This window comes from Daphnia magna, linkage group LG9 (assembly GCF_020631705.1).
Source record: "Daphnia magna isolate NIES linkage group LG9, ASM2063170v1.1, whole genome shotgun sequence".
NCBI lineage: Eukaryota > Metazoa > Arthropoda > Branchiopoda > Diplostraca > Daphniidae > Daphnia > Daphnia magna.
The window spans coordinates 3,828,951-3,844,276 of NC_059190.1; the positions used below are offsets into that span (position 1 = coordinate 3,828,951).

General features: G+C 40.3%; 2 protein-coding genes across 4 annotated transcripts in view; both read left to right on the forward strand.

The window, feature by feature from the left end:
- The first annotated feature begins 1,070 nt into the window (after positions 1 to 1,070).
- On the forward strand, positions 1,071 to 4,234 carry LOC116929963 (prolyl 4-hydroxylase subunit alpha-1). The gene is made up of 10 exons (XM_032937298.2): positions 1,071 to 1,874; positions 1,936 to 2,087; positions 2,165 to 2,344; positions 2,410 to 2,570; positions 2,666 to 2,887; positions 2,996 to 3,243; positions 3,345 to 3,456; positions 3,556 to 3,684; positions 3,803 to 3,968; positions 4,043 to 4,234. Exons 1-10 carry the CDS (start codon positions 1,696 to 1,698, stop codon positions 4,147 to 4,149), a joined length of 1,656 nt encoding a protein of 551 aa, XP_032793189.2. The 5' UTR covers positions 1,071 to 1,695; the 3' UTR covers positions 4,150 to 4,234.
- A 9,693-nt stretch (positions 4,235 to 13,927) lies between these two features.
- Positions 13,928 to 15,326, forward strand: part of LOC116930827 (MOXD1 homolog 2) — a 39,918-nt gene continuing 38,519 nt past the window's right edge. For 2 of the 3 annotated variants that reach the window (XM_045178715.1, XM_045178717.1), the window contains exon 1: positions 13,928 to 14,600. The gene's annotated coding sequence lies outside the window, so the exon portion shown is untranslated. Of the gene's footprint in view, positions 14,701 to 15,326 lie in introns of all 3 variants that reach the window. The other variant, XM_045178716.1, reaches the window with a different exon arrangement.

Here is a 15,326-nt window from a genome sequence, read left to right on the forward strand (position 1 = left end):
TGATTTTGGAATATTCCAGATCTTGCGAATCTCGCACGGACAATGAATCAAATGTAAAAACGAAAAACAGATTAAACACGAAGACCCCACCATTAAAAAAAAAAAAGGAAATTAAATTAGTAAACCATGCAATAATTTTCGGACCACCCACCAAGTCTTTGCCGAAAAGCTTTGCCGTGGCGTGAATAACAGCGGCCCCAGGCAGGCGAGAACGCTGTTGTTTTTCTCCTCCGGTTTTCTTTATTATTTCGACATGCGTTTCTTCTGTCAAAGTCAATTTCGTTTAGCTCGTGGGGAGTCATATTTTCGAAACAAAGGCAACCGTCAAAACTGACGAAACCAGCAAAAACCATTACTTCAAAGTCCTATCATCAAATGTTATCTTTAATTTCATACTAAAGAAAAAAGAAGAAAAACAAAATTTGTAATTAACGCATACCATACCTGACGGCAATCGACGGCTAATGACCCTGGATATTTTAAGCTCAGGGCCAGACAGATTAGCCAATTTATTGTTTGAATTTCCTCTTGTTATAAAAGCCCATCGACGAGAAAAAGAGAAGGATATGCATAATGAGCAACAAATACCCCAAATTGGTGTGTATATTAGTAATGGGTTATAGCATTTCTGGTTGGCCGCATATGTTTCGTTTTTCCTGCTGGACGGCCTTCGTGTGGTCGGCACGACTACTCAACTTACACGTGAGCCTGCGTTTACACAGTAGCCAGGGCGAGTCACCAAAGCCCAATAACACACGTGTAACGCCAAAACTGTTTGTAAGCGATCGCGAGATTGAATCTGATATATTCAAACGAGACTTTATTTTGTTATTTTTTTATTTTGTTATTAAAAGAAATGACAACCAAAAGTTACAGTATTTCAAAACCAGTTTATGCATTAGTGCAGGCCACCCATCAATATGAATAATATCCAATTACTTTTCCATTTGCTTTCTGGTTGAAGATTTACAACGTCCAAATGCATTTCCCCCCCCAAAAAAACTCCACTCATTTTATTCAGAGACGATAAGATCGAAAAATATCGACCTTTTATGGATCTCCTTAACATCTTAGCGCCATCAAAAAACATTAAATCTTCCCATAGTTTCTCATCGTAAAAAAAAAAAATGAATCCTTGCGCATTTCTTATATAAAAATGTCGGATAGCGGACAAGCAGCACAATAAAGTCAGCTCACCTATATATAAAAACAAAGCATTAAGAATCAATCTTTCCCTATTTGTACGTTTCACGTCGACCAGCATAGCCGACCCAACTTTTATTTCTTACGAGGCGGCTTCGTTTTTTTCCTTTTTTTTTAAGTCTTTTCAGTTAAAAGAGAGACCTCATGCTGTCTCATCGTGTTCAACATTTCTGAAACATCCAAAACCAATCCTGATTGTTCTTCTTCCAATCAGAGAACTACCGGCTTTTTTCTTAAGGCTTCTTCTCCACCATATAATTATTTGTTTCGTGTTAATGACCCGGTTGCTAGAAAGAAAAAAAAAAAGGTTGGTTACACCTGCCGCTTACGTCCAAAAGGAAAAAGGAAATTGAAACGGAGGAAGGAAGTGTCGTCAAGGTCTTTTCATCTCGTCTCTTGTCAACGAAACAAAAATGAGACATAGAGTGCCAGTTCTTTCTTTGACGCCGGTTTGTTAAGTCGATGAGGGTCTAGCTTATCTAGACGCAGAAAATGAGCTGCTCAGTCTCCTGGCTTGTGATCTTTACATTAATGCTTGATGTCGTGTCAACTAGTGACATGTACTCCTCTGTGGCTGAGTTAGAGCGGCTCTACGTAAAGGAGCAACAAGTTGGCCAACGACTTGAACATTTCCTCCTTCTCATCAAGCAACAAACGGAGGCTATTGATCAGTACATTATTGCATGATTAACTTAATATTACTTTCAAGCTGAATTATTTTCCTCTCCACAGTTATCTAACAGAATTGAGAGAAATTCGTTCCGCTAATTTAGATTCGAGGGCAGTGATTAGCAATCCAATCAACGCTTTCCACATGATGAGACGTCTAACAATCTCTTGGCAAACAGTCAAAACAGCATTGGAAACTCAAGTCAATGTTACTGGTAATTCATTTTTTATGACACATCACCGACGATGAGCTTTAAAAAATAAAAAAAAAAAAATGAAAAATGAAAAACAGAAATTGTTGAAGACGTTCTAAACATTTCCAAGAGTTTCCCGAACGATGAGGACCTGTCGGGCGCGGCATTTTCTTTGGCTCAGTTGCAGGGAGCCTATCGATTGAACGTCAGCCAACTTGCGAGCGGTAATGTCCAAATGTCCGATCGAATCTCTTTTGCCAGCTTGAGGGGACTAAACGGTATTATATAGACGGCCAAAAACATTTGTACGTTGATTATTCATTAGGCATTTCTTTCTCAATAGCTCGAGATTGTCTTTTCATCGGCAAGCATGCTTTCAACAAAGGGTTTTACGACCAGGCCGTTGATTGGATATCTACCGCCTCGGAAGTTGCCCAATCCGAGAGTAATCAATCAGCCACCGTCGCTGAAATCAAGCCTTTTCTATCGACTGCAATCCGTGTGGTATATACTATAGTACATTTATAGAACTAAAGCCCTCCACTATCCCGCGCAATAATTGCTACGTATTTTCTATGAAAAAAAAACAAAACAAAAAGCACGACGATGTTCTAGAGAAAAAAGGTCCCCTCGGAGAAAACTGGCGGACTAATCCGCAGCCGTTCAAGCGACGCGTCAAGACCGTCAGCGGAGGCAATCAATCAAAACAGCAGCGGATTGCGGATGCGAAAAACAATGCGTGCAGATTGGCGACAGACAAATCACCGGTTTGGGAAGAAACAGAAATCTTTTTCAGACTTTGTCGCGGAGAACAATCTCGGGTATTAATATCGTCTATACTAGCCAACAATGTTCCATAAACAGTAAATCTCCAGTTGAAACAACTCGATGGCTTTCTTCTTTCTTTTTTGTAAATTTTATCGGTGAAGCCGACACGTCTGACGAGCAGGTTAAAGTGCCGTCACATCAGCCACACTCAGCCGTACTTCATCGTGCGGCCATTAAAACTGGAAGAGCATTCTCTAGTGCCTTATATTGCAGTCTTTCACGACTTCATGTCCGACGCAGAGACAGAGCTATTCAAATCGTTGGCGATAGAGAATTTAGAAAGGTCGGCGCACGGGAGCAAACGTTCCGTACGTCAAGGAGTTACTAGCGATAAGCGCACGTCCAAACAGTATGATATACTTTCTCTCTTATGCAAAAAGGCCTCCGTCGTGTTGTTGTTATACTCCACTCGGCCCCGGCGTTAAAAATGATTTCGTCTTGAAACGTCAGGTCGTGGGTGCAGGATGGCAGCCATCACGTGATTGATAAAATCACGAAAAGGATCAGCGACTCGGTCGGTTTGAACAGCCAACCTTCTAACGTCGGATCGGAACATTATCAAGTAGATCTCTCTCTCTCTCTCTTCACATCGTATATCATTTCGTGTGTGTGTGTACGGGTTACATGTTCATTGGAACTTTATTATTTTGTTTCGTGACAGGTGGCCAATTACGGCATCGGTGGAAGATATACTCCGCACTGTGATCATGGCGTTCTTTTCCAATCTAGAGGCCAACCCACTGAGTTTGAGCTGATGCGCGGCGATCGCATCCTTACGTTCATGACTTACGTAATCCTTTTTGTAGACATGATAAGATGCACAAGCCGACTGATGAATCAACAGTTTTTCTTTGTTTTGTTTTTTTCATCATCTTGCATGTTCGTGGTATTTTTTTTTCTCCATTAAGTTGGATGACGTGGAAGAAGGCGGAGCGACTGTTTTCACTCAGGCGGGAGTGGCCGTCAAGCCCAAAAAAGGAATGTCCGTCTTCTGGTGGAATCTCATGTCGGATTTGAGCGGTGACACGTCGACGCGACACGGTGGATGTCCCGTCCTTCATGGATCTAAATGGAGTAAAGAATTGAATAATTCAATGTCATCATAAATTGCGAATTCACGCCTTTTTCCCTTCTCTTCTTGCCGCTAGTTTGCAACAAGTGGTTTCATAGCGGCGAGCAATTTCTCAAACGCCCTTGTGGCAAAGAGCCAAAATCTCGGATTTCACATCCTGGAGGGGATGCCGTGAATGGATGAATTGAAGAAATCATATATAGCCTATTCAAGTCTTATATAACCAATGACTATCGATATTTCAATAAACGATATTTAATTTAAAGTATCAAAGACTTTGGTAGTGGTGGTCATAATTCGAGTCTTCATGCAAATAAGGATGTGGCGTTTCAACCATCGGCTTGGAGTCGCCATTAATACAGAATTATGTTTTGTTTTTCTAATTACATTTTTTGTTTCTAGATAAATGGATATTAACACACACACACACACACAAAGAGTTCAGTTAATTATCGTTTTTAAACGAACACACAAAAAAGAGGATTGTGTTTCGCCAAAATGTTTAGTTTATTGTGTGTGTGTGTATTTTATGTAATAAACTACAAACCAGGGGGGTGCTAACTACTATAACAGAGGGAAACAGGAGATAATTTGTTGCTCCTTTTTTTTTTTTCTTCTCTTGTTCTTAAGTTTTCGATGGGAATGCATCAGTAGCTTGGAGGCAGTATAGAAGGCATGTTACCCCATGCTGATTGTGGCTATTAATCGCAGAACGAGACCAATACCGAACAACATCAAAGGGCTAAAAGAACAAAAAAACCACGCCATCCAGCTTTTTATTTAAAAAAAAATAATAATCAGCCGCTGGAGTTTGTTGTCGATCGTTATTCTCATATTTTTGTTTTAAATAGTTTTTATTTTTAAAGGGGTGTATATATATTTTTTTATTCCCCCCGCGTTTGTTGCTGTTAAGACTGACGTTTTAATGCGGTGTAGTCGAGATGTATAACGATGGCAGGGATTATGACGTGCTGATGGAAGCCAGAGTATAGACTGACCTTCGAACGTCTACCTTATCGGATGAGATCGCCTTACCACTTTCACTATTTTCATACACCGTGCACCACGGACTGCGGATGTCTGACGCAACGGATGTGTATCATCACACAGTGATGGATGAGTACGAGCAAGCCGAGTATTTAGCTACAATCGGCGCAACGATGATGCGGAAGCGGGTGGAGTGAAAGTGTTCAATCATGCGGGAGTGACGGTCTTTTTCAAACTTGATGAAACAAAAAAAAGTATATTTTTTAAATCATTTTTAAGGGATGCCTATTTGTGGCATGTCGATGGCCATCTCGGCGCTCATCTGTTTTTGACAGCTCCTAGTCGTGGAGTATCTCAATTTTCGAAGGTGGTACCCATAAATACATGTTTGAATGGACTTGTGCATCCATCCGTAATACTAGACGCGTAATACATTTTAAAAAATATACATATTCAAACGATGCATTTCCCACATGAAAGCTATTGAGCTTTGAGCATTTTGTTTGCTTAAGAATTCCCCCTTTTTTTCAGGCTTAAATTCTAATTGCGTGACTATTCTCGAGACGGTAGTTGAGTGGTCGCAGTCTTAATGGATGTGCTTTACATAGTCCTAAGTCATCAGTTCTTACAGCTGTTTTTATTTGAATTATTAAATGCCGTTCGCGTGTTTGGCTATCAAAACGCGGACAACAGTTTCTCCAATTGCATGCAAAAATAAAGTCACAAAAACAATTTCTCCTGAACGAAAACGTTGGAAATACAATAAATGTGTACATCTGTGCCCTACTGTTGTTTTTTCAAATGTATTTTTGAATCAATAAGTGTCTACTTTGCATTTTATTAACCTGCTTAGCATTCCTTGTCAGCAGATAACATCACCATTTATTTATTGCCTTAGTCTCGTCTACGGTTTTATTATTACCGCTACCGCCAATAAGATTCTGCGACAAACGATTGTTCGCCAAAAGATTTGTTATCCCCCCCTTTTTTTCCCCTATTCTTCAAACACAATTTGTTATCAGCCTTTTTCGTTTATTGGAACAGTTCTTGAAAGCTGAACGGCCATCATTTCTCACGATTCTTGCATCTCAGAATCTAAGAATGGCTGCAATTTTGAACGTAGCACATCTGTTCGTCCGCTCGATTAGATGTATTACACGAAGAAAAGAAAAAAAACGTGATAATAATTCCGCTCCAAGCGATGGATACAGTTTGCAATAATGGCGCTAGGTGGCCAGTGTACCTCCAATTCCGAACGTTCTGAAGGGCGGATGAGGATTTTTGAAGAAAAGAAAAACAACTGGTTTCTCTGCTCTTATAGATAAAAGAAAAAAAAAATATTTAATGAATACATACATCATCAATCTTTCTAATCCCGTAAAAAATGTCGTTAGCTTGGTTATCATTTTTGTGTGCCTTAATGACTTCAGCATCCGTTAGGCCGGGGTTATGACGAATTATTTCGACCTGCTGACGATGGAGCATCTGAGCGATGGAACGAAAAAGAATCTGGCCGTCTTCTTTCGATGGCTCGGCATTTCAAAGTGGGTTGTATACGCAGCAGAAGACAACGACCGATAACAACAACAACAAAAAAAAAAGGACAAAGGCAGAGATAGAGAGAGAGTAAAACAAAAGTATATAGGAACTCTTGGGCGCAATGTTTCCCAATTACGTTGCATCACTGACAGCTTGTTATGCCCGTTTGCGCTAGAAGCGGAATGTCAGTTAGGGGGCACTAGCACTTGATTATTAAGGGACGAGGTTCACGGACGAGCATCGAGTGTTTTGATTGCGAATGACCTAGGTGTGTGTGTGTGTGTGTGATGCATACCCGCCTGTTTTGCCGTGTACATCGCGATATAGCCAGATTGCCTTCTGTCGTAAATTCCTCCGTGTAACTTTCACGGTAGGTGGCGCTGCGGCCATAACGTCAGGGTGATGCTATTTTAGAAGACAAAAAAACATCATGTCTCGCCATTACCTTTTAGCGAAAAAAGAAGGGGAATCTATAAAGAAAAATAAGAAAATGAAAATTCAATGGCCATTCCAAGCCCACGTTTCTTCTTCTTCTTTTCCTGAAACGGGCAGGACTTAAGACCTTGATTATGACTCTCTGGTCTTCTGGCCGTGATGGCTGACAGGTGGCTCGGCCGTCTAGGTAACTAGCCGATTGAATAGCCTCTCGAAAAGATCTCTCTCTTTCTATTCATACCTTTTCTTTTTGATCTCTTATAGAAACTGAAAAAAAAGAAAAAGGAAGCGCTGGTTTGTTAGACCGCTGCTCTGCCGATCGTATTAGCTGATGATACGAAGAAGAAGAAAAAAAGAGGGGCCCACCCGTAAAAAGGCATAAAACAGGTCAAAACAATAGAAGCGAATAGCTGTACGATCGGCTTGTGCGTGTGTTCACACACACACACAAGCGCATTTATATGTGTATATACAGATACATATATACAGTATATATACATACAATATACAATGTATGTTTATATAGCACAATATAAATGTTTTAACAGGTTGATGGTTTGAACAAAAAGGAGCCTCTCTGGCAGCTGTTTCCCTTTGGACTTGTTTTCAGTTCGCCTTGAGAGAAGCGGTCAGCCCTTTCTTGTAATTAATTGGAAGTTGTAACTTAGCCCAACCCTTTTTTTTCTTCTTCTTCTTCTTCTCTTTGAGTTGCCTCTTCAAACTGTCGTTAAACACCGCAATCGGTCGTAATTCTCTCCCTCGATTGTTCGTTCTCTTTCGACTCAGGCAAAAATAAGATAACTTTGTTTTGTTTTGTTTTCCCCCACCGTCTTTTGGCCCTTTTGCTTACCGTCTCCACCCTCCTTTCAGTCAAACCATCTCGACTGATTGCGTGTGTTCCTTCTTCCACTCACACACCTGCAATCTACCTGAGGTATTTTTTTGTTTTTTTCTAGTGAACTAGAAAATTAGTTTAGAGGGGCTTTTCGCTATTCGTTTAAAGAGGTAAATAAGAAAAAAGGCAAAAGGAAACCAACAAATAACCCAAGTGGAACCTTCTTTCTTCCTGCTCGTAATGATGGAGACCTGAGAGTTCCTCCGGAGCTATACGTTTCAAAAAGAGAGGCACGAACAACTACTCAAGAAACGCCATAATGTGAACGTATAAATAAATAAAAAAGAGAGAAACAACACAAACAAACAACTATAAGAAAGCGCAAGAGGAAAAAAAAGTGGGGGGAGCTTCAAGAAAAGGCAGTCAGTAATAATGGCTGCCGATGTCGTGTTCATTTACTTTCCATTATGAAAAGACGTCGACGTGGAAAGAGAAGGAAATGAGAGTTGCCTGGGTTATTTGCCCTCTTTGACTCCCTTGTCTCTTTTCTTTCTCTATCGCTACCCTCCCCCCTCCTTTTTTTTTTCTTTAAAAGGATCAAATTAAATTTAAAAAAAAAAAAGAGGAAATCGTGAGCGGCGCCGCTTATTCTTTCGCCTTCCACTTTTACGATAGCGCTGCTGACCCCGGCGTCTTTCCTACATAGAAAAAGGAACGGCGCTGTTGTTTGTACAGGACCCCTTTCTTGCTCGCTTGTCTCGCTTGTCTTACTTTTCAAAACAACAACAACAAAAAAAACAAACTAAGTAGCAATTAAAGCATTATAACACAATTTATGATGGCGAAAACATCAGGCGGTCGCCGCGACTGGCGTGAAATCAACTCATTAGACAACAACCAAAAACGATCTTTTCTTTGCTGTCTCTTTCGTTCCGTACGGGGGCAAACGTATAGAGAGCGGTGGGTTAAGTTTTATCTGGCAGGCTCACGTATATAAAAAGGTTGCCGATAACAAAATGAAAAGCCAACAATCAAGGGAAAGACTTCTCAATTAATGTGCAAGCTTAATTCATTATACAGTCTGGTGAGCGATCAATATAGCAGCCAGGTTGCATGTGTGTCCAGCTTTAAATTTCTCACCACTCTCCACGGCCACAAAGTATAATAGTAGCCTACTCTTTGATAATGGAAATAAAAATTTAGAAGAGGAAGATGAAAAATAATAATAATAATAAAGGTTGAAAACAAAAGCAAACAACCGACTCATTGAAGCCGGATGGTAGGCGGTGTTGAATGCCTTTTTTGTTTTCTTCTTTTTTAATCGTAAAAATTTAACCCTACCATCATCTTGTACGCCCCTTTTCAGCCGTCAAAGCATCCAGAAACAGAATAGAGAAGGAGCTGCAGTAATTAAAACGCTTTTCATTCGCGGTTGCTGATGCTGCCAGGAGTTTGTGTGTGTGGAAGGCTAAATCTATACGCGGCCCGGGGTAATGCAGACTATATACACATCTCATTTATAATAGTATAGCAGTTTGCGCTGTCATTTGGATAGAGGACGGTGTGAGAAAAGGTCGATAAAAAAAATGAAATTTACTTTGTTTGCCATTCTTTAAGTAGGCTAAAGGTGTATACACGTATACCGCCCCCCCATAGGCTGTGTACATAACACAAGAGGATAAAGCGAACGAAGAGTACAGGAATTTATAACACATCAAGACAACAACGAAAAAAAAAAAATATTCCAAACAATGTTGACATAATCCGGCGGCACGGCATTAGAAAAACGAAAAATAAATAGAGGTCGTGGATAGGATATAACGATGGCTATATGTATGTACAAATAAATATTCTTTGTTACCGGTTCAACGCTTTTCCTCATCAGGGATTTCCTGTTCAACAAGCGAGACGAGGGGGAAAGCAACGACAAGAAAACCAGTTTGGCCAAAACTAGAAAATACCAACCGAAATAAATAAAATAAAATAACTAAATTGATTTGATAAATGTTTAATGCTATAAGGCATCGTGCTCAGTGGAGTTGTATACGATGGTGTGAGATGAACGAAGGGGAGTGTTTGACCGTTTCTCCTTTTTTTTTCACTTCAATTTTCACATCCCGAAAATCCCTCTTCTTTCTTTTTTATTGAATTATTTATAAATCCGTACACGGTAGAGCGAATCCATCAGCTTATTTTCTCTTTATCTGTCTCACAGCGCGGGCCCCTTCTTGTGCAGCAGCGAGGAAAAAGATGTCCAAATCTCCAAATACGTGCCATAATAAAAAAAAAAGAAAAATGAATAACTAGTCGAAGTTGTAAAGAGGGAACAAAAAAAAAAAGTAAATAAAACAACTCTTGTACTTTACACTTACACACGAGCGAAGTATAACAGAAAAATAAAAAAAGAGAGAAACACACTTTGCTTCTATTATAAATTGAGATGAGAAGTGATGAGGAATTCGAGTGCATGATGGTGGAAAAAAAGAAAACCAAAAATAATAATCTTAAAGTTTTTTTTTGTTGGGGAGTTTGGCAGGGCGTGGGATTGGGACCGCACGTCTTACCTGTGCGCGCGCATTTGTCCGGGCCAAACAGACGAAGATTCATTTCCATCGGTCGCAAAAATTCCGTTCCTACGGGCCAAAAAAAAAAAGGGGTCGAAAAAAGAAGAAGAAGAAGGAGATACCGGTTGTATATAAAAGACGCGTGGGGGGACGTTGGGATGGATATCCCGCGGTGTTCTCCAAAGATATGCCAGAAAGAGAAAATGTTTTTCTTCTCTCACTGTGGCATTTCCGTTTGTAGTTTCAATTCTTTGGTTTCTCTCTAGTATCAACCCCTCTACGTTTGTTATTAATCAGCTGAATAAATTGTAGCGACCCCCATCAAAAATAATGAGGAGAAAAAACAGAAAAACAAAAAAAAATCTCTTTTTCCACAGTAAATCAAACTCATTACAGCCTCTGATGAGCTTATTTGCATAAAGGCGATGAAACTATTAACGCTTTCTCTCTCTCTCTCTTTGTTTGACTATAGAATAAGGTCTGCGTTTATTTTGGCCGCAAATGCGATGACATTTCCCTTGAATTGTTAACTCCAATCATGCGATCGATGCCCTAACATCAGGGTCGCTATTTAATTGGGTACCGAGAGGGCCTGTCTGCCCAGGTTAGCGTAAAATTAAGGACAATGGTGTGCTGCTGGACTGTGGAAACGGTCCCGCAAACTGGAACAATGACGTTCAATCCGACCGGGGCGACAGGGTGGGGAGGAGATTGAACATTCCTTGAACCGTTCTCTTTTGAATCAGTTGACAGAAAACACGTTCAAGTTCAGATGTTTCGAACAAAGCTCTATACTCATTGGTTACCCTTTTTTTTTTTTTTTTTTTTTTTTTTTTTTTTTTTTTTGTGTACCCAAAAAAACAGCGAACCACAAAATAAAATAACAAAAAAAAAAGAAACACTTGTTTTTTTCCCCCCGCCTTGACAACAGGTTAAATACGAAGAAATACCGCCATCTTAATTGACGTCGGCGTTGAAACACGACGGGCCACTTGGACGGGCAAAATGTCGAAATTCTTCGTCGAAAACGGATCGATGGAGTTCGTTTAATTAGCATAATACGTCTCTGTGTACTATATGAGCCATCCTCATATCTTTTGTCATGGCCGTAATCCCGAACACCCGTTGAAAAACAGCACAGTATTAACAAGGAAAAAAAAAAATGAAAGCTCTTCGATAGGCGTCCCAACTTTTTCCCTTTCCAGTTTGTCACCCTTTTGTTGACACTGTGAATGATTATTCTATTTAAAAAAAGGGGAAAGAGATCTCTCACTTCAATCCTGCATAAATATACATGCTACGCATCAACAGTATCAGGGGCCCCAGATGAAGAGAAATAAGAAAAAGGAGAGTATAGTGTATGTATATCTATTTGATCTCGCGGGAGGAGGATCAACCCGTGTGCGTTGTTTACACACAACGGGGGCACACGACCGGCTGCGAAAAGGCGCAGACAAACCTGAAAACGAATGGGTTTCTTTTTTCTTCTTCTAATCTTTAGATATACACATCGCCAACGAATATATATCGAAGAATTTTTCCAGATGAGCAGAGGATCTCAATATTTGCTTCCGTTTCCGGCAGAAGAGAAATAAGATATCGCAACCGATTTCCACCTTCTTTCTTTTTTACGCGTCTCTTATTCGCTATTCTCTTTAGCACGTTCCTCTTCTTGACACTTTCGACTCAAAAGTGTGTATATACGCTGCTTCTTTATTAGTTCTTCAATCATTTTGCCAAAAAACCTTCCCATGCATTTTGTTTTTATAAAGAAATGTTTATCTCTTTCACATTCTTTTTGACATACATTTAAATAAAAAAGCAACCCAAAAACTCTTATGTAAATAATGAAAAGACGGGTTAGAATATGCAATAGTTTCAAGCCAGAAGAGTCAGACAGTATCAGTTTGATCGCTAGAAAAGAACTTGCATTGTTTGTCTCATTCCTGAAATACTTGAAATAGAAGTGTATACAACACACACAGGGAACGGATTCGTTCGGATGGGTCACAACCATTTCCCCTGTAAACTCGGGTATGAAATTCTTCTGGCAATACCAAATTGGGTGGGATACCAAATACCATCTCGTTCTTTCCCGTGTGATCCTCTCTTTACCCGTAGTGTATACACATTTTGTTCCTTCGCATTTGCCTGGAATCTCGTTGTCCAAACTTTTCGTTTGCGTCGACATTTCGTCACGAAATCGGCCCTTTAAACAGCCGGGCCAAATACTCGGGTTCGTTATTTCTCATTGGATCTCCTTCAAATTTCAAAAGTGAAATGGCCGGAACGACACACAATGCCCTTGGCTTTTTTTTTTCTTTTTCTTTTGAACTTTTGTTTTCTTCGTGTTTAACAATCAGGCGCAACCCGAGATTGACGTGCCATTGACAACGAGACGATGCCGTGTCACCAACGCCCATTGCCAGGACGACGAACTAATTAAACCGAAATCAGTGGCGATGCCAACGTCGGGGGTGTGCGAAGATGAGACAGTTGTGTCTAGCCCTCCTCACGTCCCTTCTGATATTAGATATACCGAAAGAAGAAGAAGAAACAAAAAAAAAACGTAGTATATGCAGATGTGCAAGTGGGAATGTTCCAAAGAGTTGGCTTCAACTTGTGCGCCCGTTGATGGAAAACGATCCAGCGTTCAAGCTACAGAAAGCACGAGGAGTTGGCTATCTGATGTCCAAATGTTGTAACATTTCTTTTTTCTTCTTCACCATACGGATCTTATGGAATGTTCCATTTAGATCTTCTTCTCTCGCTTTCCGTTTCACGACACGATCGTTTTTTGTTTTTCCCTTCAAAACTGAGCTGGAAATAAGAGAAACAAAAAGGGGGCAAAGTGAAAAATGGAGAAAACAGTCGCTTGCGTCAATGGTGCGGGACCGAAGGGGGGGCGTTTCGTTCGTCTTGCATATTGTGGAGAGGGAGTGAGAAATATTTACGGTTTGTTTACTCTAGAAGCTGCTAGCGGTCGGAAATTTCGTTGGCTTATCGGCTGCTGCCGGAGAAAGAAAATAACAAGTCGGTAGAGAGTGCACAACGAAATCAAAGGAATTCCACATCGTCATTTTCCATGTCTGCATAGCACTTTGGCGCTAAACACGAATGCCTTCCAACAGTCGACGCGATTCTGGAAGACGAAACATTTTCATTAGCAGACATAGTTTTTTTTTTTTTTTTTAAATTATATTACCCTAAACTGGCTTACGTGGCCAAAAACTGAAATCACAAAACGGCTGTTCAGTTGGATACAGGAAGTTCAGGACATGTTCCTGAGAAAATTTGTTTGTGATCTAGTTTTTTATTCTAAATTCCGGGATGTTATAGGCCAACGAAAAGCACCCTAACAAGATGAAATTTAAGGCCAAATCAACAAAAAAACAAACGAAAATCTAACCCGTCTAGAGGTTCTCACGTTTCAAGTTGGCTTTGTTTTTGTTGTTTTTTTCGTTCTCTACTTTACAGCGCTGCCGTTATTGTCAAGAGATGGCGCGCGCATCGTTGATCTCCCTCACCTCTTTCCCAGGCAGGCCCGAACAAGTCCACTAAAGACACGCCGGGAAACTCTTGTTACTCCCCTACCCATGCCAGAAGTTCCATCAGTCGACTACACGCCGCCGTAGAGCTCGTGCAGGCCCCGTGTTGCTACTGACCCATTTTAACTTTTCAAAGTTTTGTTATCGGCTTTTTACATTACGTTATTTTATTTTATTCATCACAAAAAGCCAAGTCGTGACTTGTTGCAGACCATTTCGAACACCGAGTGCTTTCTGAATTTTTAATCTCAATCGAGGCAACCCTAAAAGAAATTCGAGCCGACATTTTATCTAAGTGAATTGTCTCTGCATCTCGTCTTGTCGTAACAAGTTGAACATCTTCAAATACTTTCCAGTGTTATTCGAGTCAGAAACATTTGTCTGTCCCTCGTTCAGTGACCATTAGAGTCAGACAAGAAGACGGGAGACATTTTGCTTTTCATAATTACATAGTAAGCAACGAAAAGGAGAGAAGAAGAAGAAAACAATCCTCCACCCCCCCAAAAAAATTACTTAGTGTCTTTTTTGCGTGTCTGTGCTTCGTGTCGGTTGTGTCTTTTGTGCCTACACCGCGTGGCGTATATATCGACAGTGTTTTTGTTTTCCAGCCTAGAGTGTGTTCTGTATCTAGTGTTGTCTATACGTGATTGCCGAAAAAAAAAAAGAAGAAACTACCACAGTTTTCGACCCTTCCCAGTCGGGCTTGATATAATCACCCCCAAAAAAGTAAGAAACAAACTCATCGTTGCGTTGTTTTTTTTTTTTTTTGCTTCGGAAACAACTTTGCTTCCAAAACCCCCCTCCCCTCTGGACGATAAATAATTAGTTAAGACTGGATTCTTTTTTTTTCCCTAATGTTTTTCTACGAGTCTTTATCTCTCAGCTGGTTTTTCTTTTGGGCTTTTCCGTTTGCCCACTCATTTCGTCTGAGTGTCGTTCGTTCACTTGTTGTTTTTCTATTGTGATTATTACCCCGTTTTTTTGTTGTTGTTGTCTTGCAACCAAATGGGTGGATCCACCACTTTTCTCTCTTTTGAATTTACTCGAGTTCCAAGTTACCATCGCCCGGTAATTGTTTGTTCATTCATCACGAAAAGTTAGACAGTTGCTCTCTCCTCCGGCGTAATATGAACCTCACTTTTGCGTGCGTATATCTCTTCTCTGTGTGTTTTCCTCTCAATTTCTTTTTTCAACAATAAGCTTGGCCCGTCTCACATGGTCAATGCTTCGGACCATTTTTTTTTTTTTTTTGGTTTTACCTCTTTCTCGCTCTCTTTAGAGGCGGGGTGGTGTAGAACATCAGAGACAATGAGGGCAAAACCTCGTTCGTGATGATGATGATAATGATGATGATTTCAATCGGTTCCTGTACAGACTTGAAAAACACCGTGAGAAAAAAATGTATACAAACTTGAGGAATGTAACAAGTCAAACTAGCCAACTATGTAAGGT